General features: G+C 39.2%; 2 protein-coding genes across 5 annotated transcripts; both read left to right on the top strand.

Moving 5' to 3' along the window:
- Positions 1 to 1,968: 1,968 nt before the first annotated feature.
- Positions 1,969 to 26,483, top strand: LOC113584226 (scrapie-responsive protein 1). 4 transcript variants are annotated; one of them, XM_027021013.2, is made up of 3 exons: positions 1,969 to 2,040; positions 23,847 to 24,091; positions 24,797 to 26,483. In XM_027021013.2, exons 2-3 carry the CDS (start codon positions 23,856 to 23,858, stop codon positions 24,861 to 24,863), a joined length of 303 nt encoding a protein of 100 aa, XP_026876814.1. In that variant the 5' UTR covers positions 1,969 to 2,040; positions 23,847 to 23,855; the 3' UTR covers positions 24,864 to 26,483. The 4 variants fall into 4 exon arrangements, with proteins under 4 accessions (XP_026876814.1, XP_026876812.1, XP_035387183.1 ...); XM_027021011.2 differs by lacking the exon at positions 1,969 to 2,040 and adding an exon at positions 11,640 to 11,826; XM_035531290.1 differs by lacking the exon at positions 1,969 to 2,040 and adding an exon at positions 18,088 to 18,198.
- hand2 (heart and neural crest derivatives expressed 2) lies at positions 4,915 to 7,031 on the top strand. The gene is made up of 2 exons (XM_027021010.2): positions 4,915 to 5,995; positions 6,300 to 7,031. Exons 1-2 carry the CDS (start codon positions 5,468 to 5,470, stop codon positions 6,396 to 6,398), a joined length of 627 nt encoding a protein of 208 aa, XP_026876811.1. The 5' UTR covers positions 4,915 to 5,467; the 3' UTR covers positions 6,399 to 7,031.

Here is a 26,483-nt window from a genome sequence, read left to right as displayed (position 1 = left end):
CAGCACCGAGGAAGTGAGTAGTACTGGAGATAAGACTGAGGGAAGAGGGGTGGGTGTGAGAGAGAGACAGACACAGAGGAAGAACAAAAGAGACAGAGAGACAGAGACAGCGACAGGGAGAGACACAGAGACAGAGGGCCGGAGAGAGAGAGACAGAGGCAGAGAGACAGAGACAGCGACAGGGAGAGACACAGAGACAGAGGGCCGGAGAGAGAGAGACAGAGGCAGAGAGACACAGACAGAATAACAGGGAGAGACACAGAGACAGAGGGCCGGAGAGAGAGAGACAGAGGCAGAGAGACACAGACAGAATAACAGGGAGAGACACAGAGACAGAGGGCCGGAGAGAGAGAGACAGAGGCAGAGAGACACAGACAGAATAACAGGGAGAGACACAGAGAGAGAGTCAGACTGAAAAAGTGCCAGAGAGAGACATGGACAGAAAGGCAGCTGGAAACAATGAGACAGAGAGAGCGCAAGGGGGATTCTAATAGAAAACCATGTGAATAAGCTGGAAATAGGTGGTAATGAGTGTGTGTTCTTTAAAGACAGATGTTGTGCTGCAACGACAAGATAGCATCAGTGTTTTAATGAATATGTAACAAAATAGATACACGGATGGGCTAAAGATGATTAGGCATAATATACGAGTACACAAGGACCATTAGAAGGAGACATGAAGTAGAATAAATGGTGTTTCGAAGACAGCATATTTAAACAAAGGAAATATATCAAAGAAAAAAGATTCCTTAAAACGGAAGCTTGTTTGGTCAAGTTTTAAATCATTAATTGGACGTATTCGCTGATATTATCTGATATTATTATCTGATATTATTCGCTGATATTATTACTAATTAAAAAATCGTGACTATTAAATGATTTATCTAAACTACAGTAGTTAGGCCCACGTGATTACCTGAGATGGAGAACTACTTTTCAAACCTCAGTACGAAACCTCAGTACGATTTCAAACCTCAGTACGATACAATTAACTAACAATTACAAAACAAATGCAATCTTCTAAAAGGAAACCGATAAATATTATAGGGTGGATTAGATCTGTAATTTGACCACAAATCATCCTTGTTATCTCTCAATTCCGTGTATGAGGATTTTATATTCCATTATTTATTAGTTAATTGTTTGTTTAAATGACTTGACAGCTGCAGAAATGTAAATCATTTGCTCTGTTTAAAAAGAAAAATATTTTATATATATATATATTTGTGTGTGTGTTTCTTTCAAGATTTTAATGAGTTCATCATTTTTGTGTTCATCATTTTTCACATTTTTCCCCACACATGTTTTATTTCAGTAGTACTATATTAAAATATAAAATGACTTAATAAAATGGCTTCATTTTTATAGAAATATGCCTATTATTATGAGTCTCCACACTTCAACAGGCAACTATTTTAAACTGTAAAGTAATAAATAAAATCATATTAAAGTGTCGTTATATTGTATTATTATTATTAGTAGTAGTAGTAGTAGTCGTCGTAGTAGTCGTAGTCGTAGTCGTATTTGGTCAATTAAATGCTTCACTTGATACTTGAGGCCTGAACTCTTATCAAAAGAAAGAAAGCAAACTACTGGTCTTTGCAATGTTACAGTTCGATACCTAAAATATAATTCAATACATTATCTGCACAGTGGCTTTAATTCATAGGAGTAATTGAATTGTATTAAAATCTTGTAAATGTATCTTAAATCTTGGCTTTGTGCCGGTCCCCCATCTTCTGACGTATGATCGCCTTAATACTGTTATTAACTGACTTGATACGGCTTACCTGTCTGGATATTTTTGGCGAGGTTGGATAGCCATGTCACCAACGGACAAGCCAGCCTGGCGTCGAACTTGGGTGATATGATTTGGCTGCACTTTGAGCCGCGGTGATTGCGGGTTGTATTTTCAGGCTGCGGATTGGAGGAGGTTTTTAAAGTAGCGAGGTTGGTGTAATGAGCCCTCCAGATGAAAACTGCAGGGCAGGCTGACCAGAGGAAAAGGGTGCACTACGCTTTAGCGCTTTCTGTGATCAGGTAGGCCAATAATATGTAACTTAATTCTATTTTTAATTCTAACTTAATTAATTCTATTCTAAAATAGAACCGAAACCCTCAAGGTACATAAGCGACAAGATATGTTTTGTTCTTAGTATTTAAACGTAGACCCAATCATTTACAGACCAAAAAAATTGAAATTCTCTTTAAATCGTATTTAGGAATCTCTCATTTTAGCTCTGTATGGAAAAAAAGTTATTTTGAACCCTTTCTGGGGCGAAATGTCTTAAGTCTTATATCCGGCCTGCGGCGGCCTGTGATGTATGACGTAAGGATAAAGAGTGGAAAATGTAGATATTCTTTTTTGATATTGATAAAATGTTGTAGCAAATATTATGTATCATTTTACGCCGAATAATTGGTGAGCTCTCATAAATCCGGCACATGACGTCGCTTTGATTTATACCACAGTTATTAAACACTCCTGTCGCGCTGAAACATTTGGCTCTGCATAATTTTATTTATTTGTACAAAATGTAGTTTGAAAGGAGATGAGAGGAGGGGGAGGGGTTTGTAACAGGAGTCTGACCAAGTGACCCGCGGGCTGATTATGTGTCATTAGCTGGAGACTCGGCGCGTTTAAATGACTCAAGCACTACCAATCAGACCGATAAATTACACTGCCCCCCTCCACACACCCACACACACACACACGTACACACACACGCACACACACACACACACACACACAAACACACACACCTAACACATACACACATATACACACACACACACTTAAACACGAATGAATCATGGACCTTCCATTGTTAAAATTGTAAAATGTATTTTTATATATTATAAACACCCTCCCGTCTCTCTCTCTCTCTCTCTCTCTCTCTCTCTCTCTCTCTCTCTCATATCACTGTCTTTCAATCTCTCTTTTCTCTCTCTCTCTCTGTTTCGCTTTCGTTAACATGCATGCGTTTACACACATACACACACACACACACACACACACACACACACACACACACATACATAGACGCAGATGTATATTTAAAGCCAAAAGACGTTTTCACGCGGCGTTAACACACATGCAGTATGTGGGCTCTGGACAGATTGCAAACTATACAAATAAAATAACTCACCTCAGCTACAAGTCTTTCGAAGGAGCTCGCAGTAAACACGTATACTTAAGAAACGTGGGCATTAGGCCTAGATGCACGTCTGCATGAGAGCCTGGACCAAGTCTTCATTCAATGGCGTTGCTTTTTCAGTAGTAAAGCATCAAAACGAATCTACAATCTCCCTTTCCTGAACACGGTATGCATATGAAATTATCTCTTTGGGGACAATATGGATTAATTTCGAAATTATCTGTATCTATAGTGAGAGTTCAACGACTTCCAACTCCAGTGATTCACCGCATATTCACCGCATATCACCGCATATCTTATTATTATTATTATTATTAGTAGTAGTAGTAGTAGTAGTAGTAGTAGTAGTAGTAGTAGTTATCTTATTATTATTTTTATTATTATTATTAATTTACTCTTATAATGGTAGTCGTGTGCACCTTCTAGACTGCAGTAAACACACCAATGATGACTTCTAAATTAAATACATTTAATTTGTGACTGTGATTTTGTAGCCTATAAGGTAAATGCGTCAGGAGAAAGGTTTGTTTTGTCTCTACTTTTGCCGAGAGTTTCACTGAAGACTCATACACTTGTTTGTAATTATGTACATAAATTAAGCATATGTATTTCTCTTGTGTGATCGATGTGCATTTGTTGAATTATTTAATTTCTTTATAGTAAAACTCATTTGAATATTCCAATAGTCTGCACTGTCGTTATCCTGTGGAATAAAAAATGGTCTTTCTCTCTCGTACATACACACACACACACACACACACACACACACACACACACACACACACACACACACAGAGAGAGAGAGAGAGAGAGAGAGAGAGAGAGAGAGAGAGAGAGAGAGAGAGAGAGAGAATTCTTTCTATGTTAGAAATTTATATGCACAGATAACACAAAATAAATAAATCAATCAAATCTGTACAGCGGTTGGGGATTGCATGTTCGCCCCCCCACCCCCCACTCACCCACACACACCCAAATATGATAAAGTATATGAGGGAAAAGCCAGACGTAGCCTACTTATGACTAAATATAAAAAAATTAAAATAGATATATAATAGTACGCTAATGTTTTATAATTTATCTGAATAATTCTGAAAGAAGGCTAAAAAATGTATTTTTGCTTGAGTACATACAGATCAATCTGGGCCGTCACTTGGAAGACACAACATAAAATGCGTTTTCAGGCTTTATTATTAAATAATTCAGGTCTGGTTCTTAAAATAATGCGTGAATGGACTTTTTCAAGCGTTTGATAATTTAGCATTTAGGCGTACGCTTCCATGTTGCCATATAGTAGTGACAGGATAAATCTTGATGAATCTTGATGTCGGTTCGGATGAATCTGAATAACATATTTACGAATAGAAAATAAACATCGGTTTCCCAACATTGGTATATTGGTAATGATGTCAACAAAGTGTTAAAAATAGTTCGAGGTTGGAAACCATAATTTCTAAGCCTATAAAAACTATGCAGTTGTTTTAGAATAACATGCGTAAAATGTAGATTATTAGTACTTTATCTTATAAGCCAAAAGTAGACTACCCATCAATTTATTGCTACTGCGATCATACACATAAAGTGGAATATATTTCACAATATTAACGATATGAATAAAACCTGCCAGGACTAGTGGGCTAGTGCAATTTAGGTGAGTAAACACCCTGCTAAGAACCATATGTCCCTCCTCTTCTCCAACGGGATTGGCTAAGAAATGTTTTGACGACATATATGAACTCGGCCAGTTCTAAGATGAGGCTGTGACGCCGAGATCAAACGGAGAAATTCTCCCCTTTGCTCCGCCGCGAGGCTGCATATTGTGCGAACGACGGGGATTGGAAACGTTTTCCGTCCTACACCCGATCGAAGGAGTTCCACCACGGATTTGAAAACAATACGGCTCGGTGAGGCTTAAGCCAAATAAATAAATAAATAAATAAATAAATAGAGGTTTCCAGCGCAGCTGCTCAGATGAAGTGTACAACATACAGTGACAACTAATGGAACTTTTCCTGGTGGATATGGACAATGGAGCCTACGCGTGTAAGTAGCTGACTTACAGTTTTCGGCTAACTAAATCACAGTTCACCTTTATGTTTTAAATATGTTTGGTTCAATAGCAGTTGTAGCTTTGTGATGGACAAATAAACGCCGTTGCGCTTCATCTGCTAGAGAGGTGCTACTCGACTTCCTCTTTATGGGAAGTTAGTAAGTACCCAAATCGTCGGGACAAATTACGCACAATCTGAAAGGGGGGGGGAAAGAATATCTTCTTGCGGTTTGCTGTAGCAATAGTTCGGTCGATCGCTATGAGTTTAGTTGGAGGCTTCCCTCACCATCCGGTTATGCATCATGATGGCTACTCCTTCGCTGCCGCAGCGGCCGCCAGCCGCTGTCACGAAGAAAACCCCTATTTCCACGGGTGGCTCATTAGCCACCCGGAGATGTCACCCCCAGACTATACTATGGCACCCTCGTACAGTCCCGAATACACCACCGGAGCGCCCGGGCTCGACCACGCACACTACGGAGGAGTCCCGGGGACTGGAGCCGTGGGGATGGTACCCCGAACAGTGAAGCGCAGACCAACGGCAAACCGAAAAGAAAGGCGCAGGACTCAGAGCATCAACAGCGCCTTTGCCGAGCTCAGGGAATGCATCCCCAACGTGCCTGCGGACACCAAGCTGTCCAAAATCAAAACGCTCCGCTTGGCCACTAGCTATATCGCTTACCTCATGGACATTTTGGACAAGGACGAGCAGAACGGCGAAGCAGAGGCATTCAAAGCGGAATTCAAAAAAACAGACGCCAAAGAAGAGAGGCGAAAGAAAGATATGGTACGTTCGATTTTTCTCATTCTGCTAAACCGTAAAGGCAAAGTGCATATTTCTATGCGTAATCTGTGAAGATGTTCTGTGAGGCCGCGTGTAAGAAGTTACCTGTGCTCTTACGTTTGTATCAAGAGCGACTAACATTACTTTTTGTAGTTCCGTGTCTAGAAGTGTTTTGTAGAGTTTTAATCGGCAGAAAACGTGCACACAAGCTCTAGTTCCAAATATGAAAAAGAGGATATGTGCTATACCGAGGGCATGGGGGATGTGCTGTGTCAATTAACTGATGGTGTTCTTGTATTTGAAACAGAATGAAGTTTTGAAAAGTTCAGGGAGCGGCAATGATAAGAAACCTAAAGGAAGAACCGGGTGGCCGCAACATGTTTGGGCCTTGGAGCTCAAGCAGTGAAGCCAAACCTTTCCAAAAAGACTTGAAACGACGCCTTCCTGTCATTCTGATTTTTACGCTAACTTTATTTAATGGAATATTTATGTGCAATTTCCCGCTACGGACAGTGGACCCTTGAAGAAAAAACCATTCCATTTTAAGAGGAGGATGACCTTTTGGTAAGGGACCGTGTTGTTGTTGTTGTTGTTGTTGTTGTTGTTGTCTAGTATGTGGTGAATGTTTGTCCCACTCCGAAACAAAGCCGAGATGTCCGCCACTAAGGTGTACGTGAAGTATAAATCGCTTTCTCTTTCGCTCTTTTTTCTTACCCTCTCTCTCTCCCCATCTCTCTCTTCCTCTCTCTCCCTCTCTCTTTCTCTCTCTCCCTCTCTCGCTCTCTCTCTCTCTATCAGTTTTTCTGAATTTAAATATAACGAGGGTCGAAGTTATGATACAGTTAAAATAACGTTTTATTTGAAAATGTCATGAAGTGTTATATTGTGATGTTTGTGGCCGTGTAGAATCTGGTGGTGTTTGAAACTAACGCCGAGTTCACTCCAGTGCACTTCCGTCCAGACACAAGAAACTTAAATAATATTGGAGATGTAAACAATGTAATTAATTCAATAAACCACTGTGTTTTAAAGATCTAAATCTTCGTGTTGCCTTGATAAATATTTGATTAATTATTCATTTAGGGCAGCGATAAAGTCACGCTGTCTGCAGGCAAATCAACGTTAATACAGCAGTAATTATCAGAGCTTAGTGTTAGACTGCGGTCTTTGCGCGTTTATAGTAAAGAAAAACGCGTGGCTGAGCCAAGTGTCTTCGCTAAAATATTTTCAGGTATACTCACACAGGCGTGACAGCCTCATCAAACAGCACTTAGACGATGCGTCACCGCAAACTCGACCCTAAAAGTGGCGGTTTGGGAGCATGTCGCTCCTTAAGTGAATGTTTATATTCGATAAAACCACTGCTCTCTGTGTCATCTCATGTTTGTTTGGTACACAGCAAGAAGATTTAACAACGGAGAATCTGCTCGGAAGCACACGTTTTCAAACGCATGTTAGCGATATATAACAACAGCATACGGCACTGTGTTGAAGTAGGCCTAAATCTAACAATTCAGTTAGATCTTACAATTAGTACAAATTGTGTGTAGCTACGAAAATCAAGCCTATTTTCAATATTTTTATTACTACTCAAATTGGGCTACGAATAAACGTACACATATAAGATGAATTATTTTTTAAATACGGGCCTGTTTGTCCCGGCGCGTAAAATCCACAAACACGTTTTGAATTAGATAATACTAGTAAGCCTAACTAAATAAGTTACAAAATAAGTAGTACATTATTAAAATTTTGGTCTACCAAAATACGAAATGGATTCTCTGAGATTAGTCAAGTAAAACGTTTAAAAAAAAAAAAAAAAAAAAAAAAAAAAAAAAAAAAAAAAGCTTGGAGCGAAATGTCTTTGGTGAATTGCTTTTCTCTCCTCGCTGAAGGAGCAGACACTCTGGAGCCTGTGGAAAAATGCACGATTGACATTAAGAGCAAAACGCTAAGAAGGTCATCGTGAGGTGGACTGTCGCGGAGCAAAGCGGAGCAGCTATCGGATGTGCACGTGATTGATAACGTGCCTATCAAAACTTGCTGCTGAAAAGTCGTTGAGGGGGTTGTGCACACAGCACAACAGAAAGTGCGGGTTTAACAAACGTTAATTAAGCAGCAGTCTGTATTGTTATGACTGTGCGAGAAAAATACTAGATCAGTTAGCCTAGTCATACTAATCGAGTAGAATAGGCTTACATTTAACTGAGCCGCACACTAGCTGAAATTCCAGGGCTATTCCATGTGCAATGATACAGTCAGGTTGAAAGAGGACTTTCAATATTTATTATATATATATATATATATATATATATTTTTTTTTTTTTTTAAATATATAAATATCTACATTTACCTTTCCCCCCTTTGCAGTCTGTTTTTGTTTTAATTTCAAATTCTGTGTATGCACATGCAAATTTATTTCTCCGCGTGAGCAAGTATTATTTTTAAAGATATGTTTCTGCAGCGGACTATGCATTGTGTCTCCTCGTGTAACTATAAGCCGGAGGATTTTTCATGCACAGGCATGCAGTTTGACAGTCCTACTAAATCAGTGCAGAAACGAGGACATGCGGACGATTTAGAGCCCATCCGATTGTATTAGAGAATCACTTGTTACACTCTGCCGTCTGGTTCCAGCGGACTTAGTGCGTGCTGATAATTATAGTCTAGATAATTTGTTGTCTCTGTCAAGATGGCGTCCGAGATAAAATTAACCGACGGTTCTCCCTTGATTAAAGATACAGATAATTCTTTGACCTCTTCGTGCCCCACTGCTGCTCTGACGTCAGTAGCTGAGTCTTAATAGTGGAGAGCATGGAGGCCTATCTTTAATGCGCGGCGCTCTGAAGGCTGTACCAATGGCAAAGACCATAAATGTTCAGAAATACGTTGTTTATGCAGTACTGCAGTAAAGACGGTAGACCGGGTGTCACCGTGGTCTCTAAGGTGATCTCAGGACCGCTCTGCTTCCTCCGGGGAAATCGCGTGCAGTGCGGAGGGCCAGTAACTGGCTTCGATTCCCCACTGTGGGCTGCGTCAATCTAACAACAAAGCTCGTTATTATAAGATCTTATAGCGCGATCCAAATGAAGCACAACTTTCCAATGTTGAATAAGTAGCAAACAAATACACAATGTTGTTTGTTTCAACTACATATTATAAATGATTACCAGTCACCAGCCTAAAGACTTTGGCTGTGCAGTTGTGTCAAAATTCCATCTTAAAGCTTACTGGGTTGTGATATATTTTAACGCATGTGGACCAAATAGGATCGCTTTTCTGGTATTATAGGCATCTGTAAACGATTAGTTCATAAGTCCCTCCCCCACGTCTTTTTTTTTCAGTCTGCAGAGCGGTCATGTTGACGTCAAATCATACGGTAGGGAGACATCCTGCGCCTACATTGGACGTCATCACGTTGCCTGCAACGTAGGCGTAGAACGTAAGGGCTTGCTAGTACGCGTGGTATGGGTAGGCCTTCATCATCTGAATAAGTTTATGAAAAGAGGCTATTATGTAATTTATGCGCGTATACGCGTGTGAACGCGCGCGCGAGGGCGTGTGTGTGTGTGTTCTTTAATGCCCAACTTTGTGGAGTATCTTGGTCTGTCTGTCTTTGCCTTCGCGTGAACAAATTATTCTTGTGTCTCACTTATCTGCTATGTAGCTGATGTTTTCATTGAATTTCTAACAAAACAATTATGTCAATTTATCAGTCAATATGTGATCACCCAACTCATAAATACGATCAGGTACAGAAGGAAAGAAAACGTTTGTTGTGTGTTTTGTACTGTTTATAACCCACTGTTGCGTTTGTGGAAATTCATGGATAATTAGAAATTACAAATAACCTAATTGCTGTTTCTCTTTTGGAATGTTGCGTATGACAAAATAATAACAGCAGCAGCAACAACTGTAGTAGTACTAGTAATAATAATAATAATAATAATAATAATAATAATAATAATACATTTTAAAATTCCACCCTCATGTAAACTAAGCACCTGATCACCATTCGGGTGATCGTCTCTGTTTTAGTAGTCAAACAGATGCATCTTAGTTTTAACACAGCTACTTCAAATCATTTATTGCTTATTTGAGGCTGTACGTTGACAACAGATGTGACGTACAACAGTTCAACACCGATTCATGTTAAGACTGAACTGTGATATTAAACGTAACAAATTTAACTTACTCGTAAAATCTAACCAGTGAATCTATTAGTTATTTATATTTTATTATAATAGTTAATGCAGTAGCAAACATTAAGTGCATTAGCGGGATAACGCACTTGTGAAGTTAATGTATTGGATTCTTCAGGTCAGGTATCCTTGTTTGTGGTACTCATGCGAATTTGATATCCGTTCACAAATTAATGCGCAAATTAAGGCTTGCAGTTCATTCTGACATTTTACCTTTATTGATTGTTATTGTCCAATTGACAAGACTGTCAAAATTCACCTTCCACTTATGCCAAAGCAATTAAAAACCGGATGTAAATAGTCTATGACGAAATAGTTCATATTTCGATGTCAGTACGACAAAGGAGGCAACATTTTCAGTTATTTGCTAGAGCTTGGAGAAATGTAGCTTTTATAGGGAGGATAAATGCTTACTTGAATGTTAAATATGGATATTTATTTTTTAAACATTAATGTTAAAATAAGCAGTTCTTTAGAATATTTTGCTAGCTGTGTACGTTTCACGTGTTTAAAACAAGGGTGGACGCTCGCGCCCCCTTGCAGCCCAAAGGAAGCCTATTAATAACACAACTAATTGCACAACTGCCTGTTTATTTAAACTGGCCAGAAAGCAACGTGTGCGCCGAGCCAAGACGTTCTTACTTCTTGGCAGAAAAAAATGGCTTTTAATTGTGTGATTTTGGAAATAGTTACCAAGCTACCGGGAATTGTTGCCGTAAAGGTTACTTAGTCATCCGCTCTGCACCTCTGCGTAACTGGCGTGTCTGGGAAGAAGCCACGAGCGACAGGACCTTTGCGACTATTAGTCTGTAGAGCCCGCGTATAAATTGTAAATACCAACCCCAAGATTAATCAACTCAGTAGTTTTATATTTTAGGTAGGACCGTGTTGGCGTTACAGCAGTGATATTCTGCAGAACTCGCGCCGACATGCATTTGAATATTACGGTGTATTTTGTAGTGGAGACATTTAAATTTTAAAGCGAAGGATTAGCTTTACACGAAACAACATGCTGGCTGTTCTGGTTGTATGTCCTACTAAATATATGGTAATTTACAACACATTTTAGCAGATAACTGTTTTTCCATTAATGTAATACATGTTGAATTATTTATTTATTAACCTATTGTTTATTAAAATCAAAACACGCACAGAAGATGAGTAGCCCAAATAACATAAAACCAGACAGTCTGGACTAATGCGGAAAATGGCTGGCAGTTCGGAATTATGTATTTTGTGCTCTCTATAACCCATAGATCGCACATATCTTGCATGACCACCTGATGAGGGGTCTGTAAATATTGCAATAAATCAATGGTCGCGTTTATGTGGAACTATACCAATGTTCGCGTGGTGCTGTGCGGAAGACCGGGTTTGCGGGCCTGCGCCCTGTGCCGCTGTCAGTCGTGACAGTTCCCAGACGGAGACCGCTACTGTATGTGAGATTGAGTTTCTCACAGAAAAAAAACTCCCTCTTCATCCAAACCGTCCTCCGAAACCTTCTCCAGGCACTCGTGCGCCCTGACGCCTGAGACATCGCATGGCCATCGCTTCTAAAGAGTGCTGCGAATCGGCTTCGTCTCGTGCGAGAGCTGTTGCGTGAAACGCGAAGTCCTTCGGTGATAGATTATGGTAAGATGATCTAACTTCTAAAATGTAGAGGGAGAAACAGAGGTTGTTTGTGTTTTCGACATATCTTAATATGCATTCTAAGAACGTTAGTTGTAATTTTAGCCTTTGGAGCGCTTACCTTTAATTTTTTTAATTAATTTTTGTATGTAGCTGTGCTGTACTGTAATGCAGGGAACATAAAATCAGCATAAAATTCCAGGTTATTCCAGGCTATATCTATATATCTATATATATATATATATATATATATATATATATATATATATATATATATATATAGAGAGAGAGAGAGAGAGAGAGAGAGAGAGAGAGAGAGAGAGATGGATAGATAGATAGATAGATAGATAGATAGATAGATAGATAGATAGATAGATAGATAGATAGATAGATATGTATTTATTAACAATAATTATCAATAAATTAATTCTTTTTATTAATATTTATTATTGTTTATTATTATTATTATTATTATTATTAATAATAATAAAATATGTGGTTTCATAATTGGTAGGCAGCTTTATGTGATGTATAGCGGAACCATATTTCAGGTGTCCATGATACGCTACCGTTGTTCTTTCGCGTTAAGAATTATTACTGAACTGCAACGCTCTTACTCGTGAATTACGCGGTACAAACCCAAAGCGAAAAGGATTTATACACTCCTATACGACTTTGGCCTAAGCAGGAAAGAGGCAGATTTTATGTATTTGTTTGATTATGCATTTGTTTGTATTTGTTTCATATTTGAAATATGAAACATGCTCCATATTGGTCGAGGACGTATTGTCTGCCAACTAACCTAATGCCGCGAGCGCAACCATTCCGTTTTCTTCTTTATTTCAAAAGCGCACCTTTGGCCTGCGCTGCTGCCACGTGCAGCCCACGGCTTACCGGTTCGAGCGTGAGAGGAGAGGCGGACCTCCCACGTGGATGGGGCATGCGTGTCATTTCAAGCGACTCCCATAACACTCCATTTATCCCGGCGAGCAGGAGGCGACTGCTCTGTTTTGTCGGTGATAAACATTTAAAACCTTTAAACGAGAGCATAAATCCAGCCTAGGCGGCGCGCAAAACACACCAGAACACACACCGGAATACCGCTGCATTTTCCCATTTCCTACAGTCTATCTTATTTTAAAATGCTCTAATTGATTCACACACACACACACACACACACACACACAACACACACACACACACACACACACAACATATATATATTATATATATAGTATATATATATATATATATATATATATATATATATATATATATATAATTCTTAAATGTTGCATTTGAATAAGTCTTAAATAATACACGCACGCTGAAAGATGAATTGTACAATAAAACACTAAAGCTGTTTGCAGAAGCAGCAATATGTATTCATTGTTATAAATATTCCTTCATGAATTGCAGAATCCTCCAAAATTCAATATCTTAAATCCAATAATTATTTCACTCCCCTTCGTTGTCATGGAAATACCAACCATAGGAGTCTGTGTTCAATCTAAGATTATCCAAGATTTGTGTGTGTGTGTGTGTGTGTGTGTGTGTGTGTGTGTGTGTGTGTGTGTGTGTTGTGTGTGTGTGTGTGTGTGTGAGAGAGAGAGAGAGAGAGAGAGAGAGAGAGAGAGAGAGAGAGAGATAGAGAAAGAGAGAGAGAGAGAGAGAGAGAGAAAATGACTGGAGCCTTATCCCTGCTCTCCATTAGTTACGTGACGAGCAGGCGCCCAAATCATTAAGGATGTGCACAGTATTACCATCTATTAAGCCTAATAGTAATAGTTTTTTAGCTAAGCGCTGCGGATTGACATTGACTGACCCTAACCAGAGTCAAGCCATTTCGTCCCATTCATTCAGTTGAAGAGGCCCAAACGGCAGGGTTAACCTACTGCAATACATCTTCAGTGAATAATAAACAGACTGCGTGCATCACACAGGCAAACTATTAACAGCACTAACCTTTTACACCAACCTATTAAACAAGCTGAATATATATCTGTATAAATACCCATTTAGACCGGACAAAACGTCCGATCTCCCGTTGTCGTTAAATAGCTAAAAGTTATAAAATAACATTTTTTTTGGTAAACGCAAAGATTGCGCGTTTGTGCGAATCATGCCTGCGACTAAATATGGATTGAGAGTGTCCGTTAGAAATGAAATCCTTTGCCTGGTCAACGATCAAAAATCGCGATAGTTCAACATGAGCGCTTAAGGGAATCTGACCGCACTGAGTACTTCACTTTCACATAGGTCTAATAATTTGAACTTATTTCTAATTTAAATAATTATTATTTGGTTTAAAGTTCTCTTTAAAATTCTCGAATTTTACTGTAATGTGAAATTCTTTCCTGAAGGATGTTTGTAGTCACCCTAAAACACTAAACTGAATTACACTTCAAGTTGCATTCTGACACTTTTGACGAGAAAATGTCTAAAAATGTAATTGCCCTTATACAATATAAAATTGTACTTATGCATTTGAAAGCTACATTGTTATTATTATTATTATTATTATTATTATTATTATTATTATTTGTAGTAGTAGTAGTATCTAGAAAAGTATTATTTTATTATGAAAGGACAAGAAGCAATATTTCCAAACGTAAGTGATAAGCCATTAATTGGGCCTGACATCTGTTTAATTCTGTGCAAAGACACAATATTGCCCAGTGGTGTGAGGTATGGGAGGTATTATAGGATTCCGTCTTATGGTTGTTGTTGTTTTTTTGTTTGGTATAGACACAAGTCATAAGACACTTCTATTATTGCTCAAAGGACAAATCAAGTAATCCTTGTGTTGTCCAATGGACCGTCATGCAAATTGAAGTACCCAAATTGCCTCTGTAAGTTTGTCTTACCACCCAAGGAAGGAGGGTAGTTTTCTGTCCATACAAAATGCAGTCAAACTGTCAGTCTATTAATGTTTCCCATGAAGCACTTCTTGTGCGTGAGATTAATAATGTTATCACAAGAAATGACAAACAGAATTGGTTGTGAATGGATTTTGAGTGGATTATGTCTATTGTATCTAAATAATTAGATACAATTGTCCAGCAGAAAATCTGTGGTCAGACTGGTATGCTTTATTATGTCATATAGGAAAGAATTCCCCTAGAATGTTATAGATTTGGAGGTGCCCAGAATATTGGCTGTGATAATCATGGTCCAGACATCATGTATTAGTGAAACTGCTCAGCTCTTATCACTTCTGCATAGCTCAGCTAAGATGAACCTATCACACGATGTGCATCGCTAAACCTCAAGGGTCTGTCTAAGTTGTAAAGCCATTCATTTACACACAAGGAGATGAGATCTGGAACAATCCTGAAAAACCCAACCCACAATTTTGAACTTTCCCTCTCACTCTCTCTCTCTCGCTCTCTCACTATCCATCTCTCTCTATTTCTTCGTCCCTCTATCCTTTCTCTCTCTGTATTAAACATATGGCCCATCACTTTTCCTCTCATGAAAACATCTGTTCTTGCACACATACACTACAGCTCTGCATTTTGTGGCAATGGGCAGCAAAAATAACCTCATATGGCATGTGGTATGATGATGTAAAACATCCAGTGAATGCTTGTCACAGATACAATGAGGTATTGGAGAGCTGTCTAATAAAAACACAGGATGTGGCCGTTTGCAATAAAGAGCCATGCTATGGAAACAGTTTCACGTTGTTTCCTGATCAGTGTTGCAGTGGAATAGACCAGAATAGGAGATATGCATCATCAGGTATCCCCACTGAGAAGCATATCAGGGTGTAGAGAGGGAAACAGTGGCTAGGAAAATGTTGGGACCATGGCAAGCCCAGGTCGCCCTGCCACTCAGGAGCATCTAGGAAAAGGTTCCTATGCACCATCAATCACAGGCACTAATGCAGAAATTCTGGAGCAGTCTGTGGTTGACTTTGTTAAACCATAGTGATGACAGCTATCTACTCTGCTTCTCTAAGCTACCATCTTTCTCTTTCTCTCTCTCTCTCTCTCTCTCTCTCTCTCTCTCTCTCTCTCTCTGTGTGTTAGCATTCATTAAGTATCACATGAAGAATTTCTCTGTATACATATCTGATGTTTGAAGTCGAGTTATGCAGTCAGCAGCCATGTTGAATATGTTTCTACTCTGTGTGCTCTGTCATGGTCAGACCCCTGGCCCTCTTCTGTGGAAAAGACCCACATTTTCCCAAATCAAAAACACTGGTATTTAGGGACAGATGCAACTGTATCACATGATTAATGGTAGATCCTGGTTGTTTGTTTAAGGTAGCCCATCATCCTACTGATTCATTTTAGATAAAGAGCATATCATTTTATGGAAGGTAGAAATTACCATTGCAATCACAGAATTCAAACAACAATGAACAATGAATCCAGTTATTCTGATCCATGTTGTAAATTATAATTTAGCTTAGTTCCAACCACAAAGGGCTTGGGGTACATATCTGAGGTTTTCAGCAGGACAGTTCTGATACAGTGTAACACATGTATGTCTCATATATTCCCGGTGGGCATAGGACAAACCATTTGTAGAGGGAGGTTCAATTTCTGTCTCACCAAGAACCCAAACCCAAATCCAGTCCACAGGTTAGCCAATAATATGTCTAAGCACACATGCACAGGGGTGTTTAGCATGCTGCAGCAGCAGTGTCAGTTATGTCACTACAAAACAGCGTATTGATCTGGTTTGATTTAGCATTTTGACCAGGATTCTCAAATGTTGTGTATGTGTGTGTGTGTGTGTGTGTGTGTGTGTGTGTGTGTGGAGAGAGAGAGAGAGAGAGAGAGAGAGAGAGAGAGAGAGAGAGAGAGAGAGAGAGAGAGAGAGAAACCACATAGGAAGAAGGATATAAACTTCATCCATTTTTGGTTTTTATATCTAAATAATCAAAGGTTTCAGTAACTATACGGCAATACTGGCAATACATTGATTTAAATATAAAACAAACGTGTCTGTATTTACTTAAAATGTAAAAAAAAATAAAATTAAAAAAAATTAAAAACTTATTAGTTAAGTAAAATTATTACCCAATAACGTGAATGAACTTGAATTCGACTCATGCGACTCATACGGACGTGGGTGAGAAACATTTCGGATCCCGTGACCCCATGTTTACTGGTACACGAAATGGTCCGCGGGTCTAGCAGCACAAGGGCCTCTCGTGGGTGGCCTAGACGAGGGCAGTCTGCTGAGGTCCACCACACCCCGCTGTGTCGGCACGTTTCTCAGAGTGGGTTTGATGGTGTTCAGAGAAAGACGCCGCACCTTGATTAGATGCTGTTGAGGGTGGAAGCCGTGGCTGGACTGCACGCTCGTCGGACACTCGTTCTAGTTCAAATATCGCTTTGCAAGACGTGCAGTCAATGCCATGCACTATCGATGCTTAACAAATGGTAGAAGTTTAATGGCCAGTTGTAAAACGTGCACAACCCTTCTTGACCAGCCAAGCGAAATGATGGGATGTTTTACAAATGCCACAGCCCTTATGGTGAGTCAACGCGCGTGCCGCGCAGCAAGGCAACGAGGGAGTAGACGCAATATTTATGAAGGCAAAGCCGTTCTGAAATGATTATCAAAGGCAAATAGACATCGGTATCACATGTTTTGCACGTTTTGTTAAAAAATGGATCGCATTAATTTGGAATGAATAAAACAAACGACTGAAGCGAAGTGTTTTCACCACAATAAAATCTAGGCTAAAAACAGCTCAGTGACAGCAAAAGCATTTCAGAGCCTATCTGTGTTTTCTGTATTATAGGACAAATAGAAAACAGTAGGTAACAACATTTCAACAGCCAATTAGCTGTTGTATAGCCAGTGTCATGCTGGAGTGAAAAAAAAAAACGAATGTGGCTTAAACACTTTATTTCGTAACGCCTACTACTACCCACATTCACATGATGGTGTTCGCAAGATGGTGACACCAATACGACAACATCAGTCCCTAAAAAGATAAGATACCGATCACTTAAAGATTAACGGCCTGTGAGAGCTGATCAATCATTAGCGATACTGACAATCACGAAAGAATGCGGCATGAAATATTATTCCATCACTCAGCTGTTTTAATTATCCGATGCAACAATATATTTATGTATGAATTTTGTTGTATGTGTACATCCCTATTTACCTTGGCTACCTTGACATAAACATTCCGGCTACATTCACAGGTTTTACAATCACAAACAGTGACTGGGGCTTCCACTGTGTGAGATATGATGAACGGTTGCTTGATAAAGCAGACATGGGCCGGAGACAAGTGGGCTAAACAAGTGCCTGGGACATCGTGGATGCTTTTCCGAAGCTTAAAAAAGCGCGTAAAAACTCGGGGAGTAAGAAAATATCCGTGACGGGTTCTTTGGTTATACGGTAAGATTACGCTATCTTCACAGACACTCGTTTTGCCTGTGAGATACAGCGGTATCTTAAGCTGGAGGGCCCTGCTCCTCGTTTAAAACGGGATTGCTTTAATGACGATTCCGGCGTGGGAACGTCGGTCTTGTCCGTTTGCAGCTCTTTTAACCCGAAACTAGAGCTACGTTCACTCACACATGGCGAAGTGCGTCGTAAATCAAGCGCTGAGAAGAATTGGAGCTATAACAGCAACTACTCGACTCTCCGAATCGCTGCTTGTTTGTAGGTGAGGAGCTAACATGTCAGAGTTTAGTCCCTTATTTACAGGGTCACGATTGACTTGTCAAGAGTCTTATAACAGCCAGGAGAGCTTGAAGTGCTCTCATCCGCAGCCTATAGCGTTGTTTGGCCTCGTCTGTCAGTAAAATAGCAGAGAATGAAGCTCAGGAGGCCACTTCTTGATTACTGTTGCAGTAGAAACCACCTCATTCTCCGGTCTCTCACAAGCGAAGGCATCTGTAGCCGACTGAGACTAATGATGTTTTTCTGTATGATTCTGGCCTTACCACAACAGCGTAGGCTACTCAAACAAACGAATAACTTCGCTTAATAACAGTTAGTCTATGTCACAAATATTTATTTCACCTTACTGCTATAAACTGAATTCATTTCAAGCCTTATACGCAATGTTTTGATCATGCCGTTGTCATTATGGATAGTTCAAATAGGACTTATTACATGCAATCAAAACTAGTGTATATATAAAATATATAGTAAGATGTAAAGGTAGTAAAAATAAATGTGTGTGTGTGTGTGTGTGTGAGAGAGAGAGAGAGAGAGAGAGAGAGAGAGAGAGAGAGTGTATGTGTGTGTGTGAGAGAGAGAGTATGTGTGTGTGTGAGAGAGAGAGAGAGAGAGAGAGAGAGAGAGAGAGTATGTGTGTGTGTGTGAGAGAGAGAAAGAGAGAGAGAGAGAGAGTGTGTGTGTTGTGTGTGTGTGTGTGTGTGTGTCATTTAGCATTTTAACAGGTTTTACAGTATCTCTTGATTACCATTTTGATCAGTATTATAAGTGAATTAACTGAATATCATAATTGAACATTATAATTTATTTTTTATTATACATTACATTCCGGTGAAACTAGCATTCCCTTACCTCTTTTGAATAGGCCAGTTAATATATATCGTTTACTCTGGCTATGTATTTCTGCGCTAAATCCGCTGAATGGGATGCGATTAACACCGTAAGTACAAGTGTACCTTTTAGCGACAGCCAGTCGGGAAAAATAAAAAAAATCCATCAAAAATAATTACATTCAGAAGCTGTATATCACATTTAATAAAACCCTGTTTGATTCAGCTAGCAAAGGGAACAATGTTATCTGTCTATGCGATCTTTAGGTAGATACCTATATATAGGACACAATGCTCTGAAATAACTCACAGCGTGAAAGACAACGTCAATAATCAAGGAGACCTGAAGTTTAAGGAATCATGAACTAAATTAAGTATCAATTTAATATAATACAAATATAAATATTTATAATGTAGTTGCATGATTTTTAAAAGCGGCACTAGAGGATAAAAGCTTGCTTATTCGAATAATCATGGGGTGCGTGATAGCTGTAGGAGTTAGGCGGCAAGGCGATTTGTCACATCGCCTAGTTAAAAGAATTTTAATGAAAATTAAGTTCGAAATGATTTATATTTTCATCAAAATATAATACCGGAACTCGACTAGCGTTCAAATAAAAGAATGTGCCGGATATTTGGCTATAGCCTCGATTTCCAGAATACAATAGAACCTGAAGGAACTATCGCAGCGGCGCCCTCTTCTGTTTTGAGAAGGTTGATACAGGTATACGTATATATTTACGCCTTTGGCAGACGCTCTCATAAGTTGTCACGTTACGGAGGTAGGCAAATATAGTGTCAAAAGTATTGCCCAAGGACTCATTGGTATAGAGCAGTACATTTGCCCAGATGGAAGGTTGAAACCCAGCTCCCACCAGGAGGTACAGCATTGATTGCCACTGTCCTATACTAACTACATGGGCTTTCTGACTAGGAGGATCTGAAAGCATAGACAGCCTGATTTAAATGTGCATTGAATTCACAAATAAAAGCTCAGGGGAGGCTTGTCAATTAGCTGATGAAATGAGTTCTCAGCACCATGGCCCTCCAAACCTTAGTGATATCACTGATGACATCATTGGTTCAGGCTGATGCTTACATATACAGACACCAGGATCCTGAAAAGGAAACATTAGCTCAAGATGCATCTTTATTTTGCATGTTTCTCTTCTTTCGTCTGTGATTAAACATGGAGTTTGTACATGTATATTTATCACAGCATTTTTCGAAAAACTCAAGATTTGTCGGATGGAAAAGATGCGCATATCAAAGCGCCATAATATTATGAAGTCAAGCGCTATAAACCCTGCCTTGTTTCTATGAAACACATAAATTAATAATTTAAAGAAAAATGAAAGAAAGAATGAAAGATTTTTCCCTCAATTATCCCCAGCACTTCTGCCAGTGTAAAATGTTTTCCACACCGTAATAATCACCTCACAGTGGAAACAATCATCTAACATTAAAAGCAGTCACCTCACAACAGAAACGATCATCTCACAGCAGAAACAACCATTTTTTCCCTGATTGTTGATACATGCTTTTAAAACATGTACACTGTACCAAAGGCTAGTTTAGAACGGTCATCTTTTTCTCCACCATTTCTTCCAGTACAGAATGTTGAAGAATCCACACTGTAACAATCATTTCACAGCAGATACAATAAATCATCTCACAGCAAAAACAATCACCTCACAGCAAAAAAAAACAAAAAAAAAACCAATCATCTCACAACAAAAAAACATCATCTCACAGTGGAAACAATCGTCTAACATAAAAACGGTCATCTCATACCGGAAACAATCATCTCACAGTGGAAACAATAATCTCACAGCCGATACAGTCTCACAGTAGAATCTGTCAATGCCAAAACATTCTGCATTTTTTTCAGATCTAGAAAAAATAAATTAATATGTAAAAAAAAATGCAGTATGCCATTACTTTTATTGATCGGCGAACTGCTATGTGAAATAATCTTTATAAATAGAACTGTTGGTGCTTGGCATTTTCTCACTGCACATGTTGTCAGTTATTTTTCAAAATAATTTTTTAAAACGTGCCCCTATATGAAATTTAGTTTTGTAACAAGTATTCTACATGCAAGTTAATTTAATCAAGGACACCGGAAAGTGGGGAAAAATAACAAAGACAAAACAAGTCTTTCAATTACAATGTGCTTTAAACGCACAGTGTTTGAGCCTACAGATATGTATATAAATACCGCACATAAATACACGCTTTTCATTCATGTGCCATAAAGGGATTTACAGATACAACTAATTTTCATTGATCCATTGCCAAAGCTTGTGTCATAGCTTCCAGAGCCGTGACGACGGCAGAGAACAAGGATCCACTCAAGAGACTAAAAACCTCAAACCCACAACCACATCAAGAGTATTTTAACTTTATTAACAAAGCCAAAATTTATTCTTGCATGCACGCATTCAAACAAGCAAAAAGCGTAATTAACTTTGTAGTGTAAATAAAGAATTCTTAGCATAAAAACAAACATTAACGAATAAACAGCAGGTGGCACTGCAGGAACATTTCCGAAATGATTCCTTGTCACCGGACGGTAAGGATTTGACATGCCGGTAAATGTGATGCACTGGTAAATTTAGTGTTCCTCTTGTGATCAGGTACACACCGAACTATCAATGTCCGAGACTACATATCTAAATCCTTACTACCTAAACTACTAAAACAATTATCGAACGAGCTAGTTATTCTGATGGAGCGGATAAAATTTGAATTTAGTGCGGATACTGACTACTTTGATAGTGCCACATTTGCTGAAAGCCGGTATTTTGTGAATTCATTTTAAACAGCGAATAATATCACCCACAACAAAGACGACCAGTCATGACGTTGAGACGCAAATCTGGGCGTTAGTAATGACCAGTGTGTTCTTTGTGACTTTTCTAAGCACCAGTCCAAGTCGTAAATCTGCATTTCAATACAACTCATTCACTCAGCAGCATAAACGTGTCCGGTCCGGGCCGCGCATTTAGTCTGCTTGGAAGCAGTTGACCTTATTCATAGTCTGAAATTAAGATTTCAGAACTTCTAACCCCCCTTAAGTAACAGTGTCGGTGAGACCAAGTGCATCATCATGTCGTGCTCCATTTCAAGCCAGTGGTGCTCTAGCTACTACTTGTTTTCATAAAGTGAATCTAGCAGCTGCGCTTGTTCTGTTGACTTCTCTGAATGGGTAAAGGCCTAATGCACTCTATGCAGCTGCACGAGAATTACCGAGCCAAGCGGCAGCGCACGCTTCTGGCATCTTTGCAAAAAAAAAAGAAACGCCAATTATTACAGGCACTATAAAGATAAACATCTCAGAAAGGGCCACAGCATGAAATACAAGATAAATATCATAGCAAGTATCAAATATTTGCTTTGGAAAAAAGTCAACAACTACTTTACTGGAAACATCAATATTTGACTTATACTCATTGACAATTTCACTGGGTACACCAACCTTATAAGTGTGTTTTATGTGCACAGTTAAACTATGTAGTCTGTTTTGTCAGCAAACGACTACCACATTATTGTTTCTGACCACAGGACACATTTCTTTCATTGGTACCATTCTCACCACAGGATTAACACTGACCTGGTAGTGGCCTGGTGTGGGTGGTGAGCTGGTACAAGTTGATCAGGCACAGACAACACAGACTGTGCATTGGAAGAGTATAAGACATACAAATGTATATGCATATCTACATCTAAAATTGATGAGATAATAAACTGGCTGGTGAATGTATGCTTACACATTTTTGTCAGAAGTGAATTTGTGAGCAAAATGCTCATTTTGTACATTTTGTACAGCCCTGTAGACTGTGGTTATGCTGATGCCTGCTTCTGGTCAGCGGTCCATACCCAGGAGGGAGGGAGGGAGAGAGAGAGAGAGAGAGAGAGAGAGAGAGAGAGAGAGAGAGAGAGAGAGAGAGAGAGAGACAGAGAGAGACAGAGAGACAGAGAGAGACAGAGTCCCTCTGAGAAAGGAGTGATATAAGAAGCTCACTGTGGAAATGCTAAACTCATATACACAGAGAGGTGGTCACAGAGACCTGTTGCCACGGAGACGAGCACTCACAGGTAGGATTTGCTGCAGGACTTTCTGTTGCTTGGGGAAATGTGGGATAATGGAGTCTAGGGTATTATAAGGGCAAGAGTAAGGAGTTTATTACAAATGTTTATGATGATAAATAGAACTTTACTGATCCTGGGTCAGGGTATATTTTTATTATATTCCTGTAATAGTTGTTTATCTTCCAAACATGTGCTGTTGCTGTGAGCTGTTATTATCTAATCATTAATTGTAGTTACAGTTAGGAGCTTAGTTTAGTGTATAATCAAAATATCAGTTTCAAAAATAACTGTTACAATGGTTATTTTTTATGCGTTTTAAGTTCAAGATAGCCAACCAAAATGTATCAACCTGCAATATTTTTTAAGATTAAAATTAAAGTACTCCCTCAGCTTTAATGAGACGTTAATAGCCAATTCCTTTCTTATTGCTGACAGGATCGTAAAATGAATGTATTGCATGTAATGGCCATTCTTCTGCTTGGACTACATGCTGGTGGTGGGTCTCCGACACGTGGATGGTCATGCAGCAGAAAGGTTCTGAAAGACCAGGACTGTCGTAGCATCCCCAGTAAACTGGAGAAGATGAGACCCATGGACTCCCTGCAGTACCATTACTGGGAGGGCAATCACTGTGACACAATCTGCTATTGCAACTTCAGAGAGCTGCTGTGTTGTCCACGGTAATTGCACCTGCTGATCACTAGGTGGGACTGGTAAGGTTGTAAGGATGTAGGGTTGTGGTACGGAGTAGCTCTAGCAGAAGAGAGGGAAAGATGAGGGAGAAATGTCATGTGTGTGTGTATATGTGTTACAGACTCATGCTAAACACAGACTGCATTGTGGCTATCATGAGACTGCTGTTAATGCTAGCACGTGTGTAGCAAGGACCAGCCAGCTGTTCTTTACACACGCTATCCATTAGTGCCCTGGGGAAGCTTCAATAATCCTCAGTGATCTGGACTAAACAGCTTATATTCATACATCAATGCCTTTATATATACTACAGTCAGTAGACAGTTTCATAGGCTATAATTTATGTAAATGAACCACTGTTGCCCAATGTATTTCATATACATCCATAAATAAGCGGCCTATGCTGTTATTCATTTAGCGATCTGAATCAACTCCATATGCAATAATGCTAGTTCAAAAAAAGGCATTACATCTAAGTCTTTCTTATGTAGCAACAGTTGAAGAATCACTTCAGATAAAAAGCATGCATTGTAACTTTAATGTAGATAGCTACTCTCTGTTACGATGGCACTCAAAACTCTATGATCATTTTCCTTTGAGTCAACCAGTTTTTACAATTCCTGGTATTGTTCCTTGTGATAATTTTCGCAAACTGAATATAACTAAAAACCTGTCTTTTCTGTCTTTTCCAGAAATGTTTTCTTTGGGCCAAAAATCTCCTTTGTGATCCCATGCAAGACATCTGAGCATGTACTCTGAGTGAAATGAATGTGTTTATTATAGTGACTGAATAAAAGTCCATATTCCCATTTGGAAAACAAAACCTGAACAGCAAAGCCATGGAGAAACAGTCCACTCTGCTTCTGCCCTACTGCATTACACAATGAAAAACTGCTGCAGAGAACAAACACACACCTCTCTAATCAAATGTATGATTTTAATCAACGTTAATGCATTAACATGATATTTCATGGCAGAAGAGTCTAACCCTGCTACACAGGTTCTGCTGCCCAGCAGGGTTGATTTGCAGCCCTGATCCAATACGACCTGATCCATATAAACAGACCTGATCCATATATATAGGGTCTTCAGCGGCATTCATTCATCAGATCCAGGTGCACTGGATTAGGTTGGAAGCTAAACTGGGGATCTCTCCAGGAGCAAAATTAGGTCTCATCAGCTTTACATGGTTCAGTGCTAAAACCAGCTGGAATGAACACAGCCTGAAAGCACTATAATTACTGGCAATTCTAAAATCCAATCAGAGCTGCTGCCCGGTGGAGAGACAAGTGTGTGTTAGGCCTTACTGTACTGACCATATGCTTTGGTTTTTCATGTTACAAACATCTAAAAAATGTTTAATAAAACAAACAGCTTTAAATGCAGATTATCACCAGTTATGGTTTTTAGGTCTGATCTAATGAGATTTGTGCATTTTATCAGCCAGTTTCAGTAAACACATAAAAGGTTGTCATGTGTTGCAGTAATGCTGCAACTTTAAACAATTTATATAACTGAAGTACAGGGCTGCAACATCTCTCTAAAATGCCTACACAGGAGTTAGGATGGAAGAACCATAAAACTACATTATGATAACAAGGTACAGCTTTAAACTGCTTTCAGGACATCGCGTAGCATTCAATAGTGCCACATTTAATTGAGCCACTTTGCTAGAGATATTCATTTAAAATGAACAGATTAAAAGTAACAGTTAACACTGTAAGGGCAGCCTCCCTCTTTGGTCACTCTTATAATCCCAAACAGAACTGGACATCAGGATTTAAACTGACCCATTTGCCACTCCTTTCTCCCCACCCCCACCCTTTGTGACCCTTGAAAACCTCTGAGCTGCGGTCATTCAAAAGTAATGTGGCATCTTCAAAGTTCTCCAACACCTCAGTCTGCCCCTGGGTAACCTATTGTTTAAACCGAGGGCAGTCGTTATTAGGGATTGTCCCTCTAGGCCAAGGGAGGTGGAAAGTGAGAACTGTCTTTCGGGGCATTTAAAACAAGGGCTGAGGTAACAGTATTATGTTAATAGCTGTACGGATGCTTTAGAAAGTGTGAACGCCTTTCCTGTGAAATACGCGTAGGCAAAACGTGCAAGTGGAGCAACTAAAGTTATGTTAAGCAATGTTGTTTTAAGTCCTTATTTTAAAATGAATAAATATAACTTAATCATTTTTGCTCTATATTATACCCGTATAGAAAATATGTATTCTTTAACGAAGCGCCTATAACTAGAATTTTATATTTGTTATATCAGAGCTAGACTGTGCTATTTTATTCCACTTTAATCAGTTATGAGAGTACTAGGGCTCGCTCTTATTTTATATCAATAATTTTATAGCGAAAAAATAAAAGGCTGTGGTGTGAAAA

The sequence above is a fragment of the Electrophorus electricus genome, chromosome 11, assembly GCF_013358815.1.
Source record: "Electrophorus electricus isolate fEleEle1 chromosome 11, fEleEle1.pri, whole genome shotgun sequence".
Lineage (NCBI taxonomy): Eukaryota > Metazoa > Chordata > Actinopteri > Gymnotiformes > Gymnotidae > Electrophorus > Electrophorus electricus.
The sequence above is the reverse complement of the archived record's forward strand: the minus strand, read 5'-3'. Positions and strand labels throughout refer to the sequence as shown.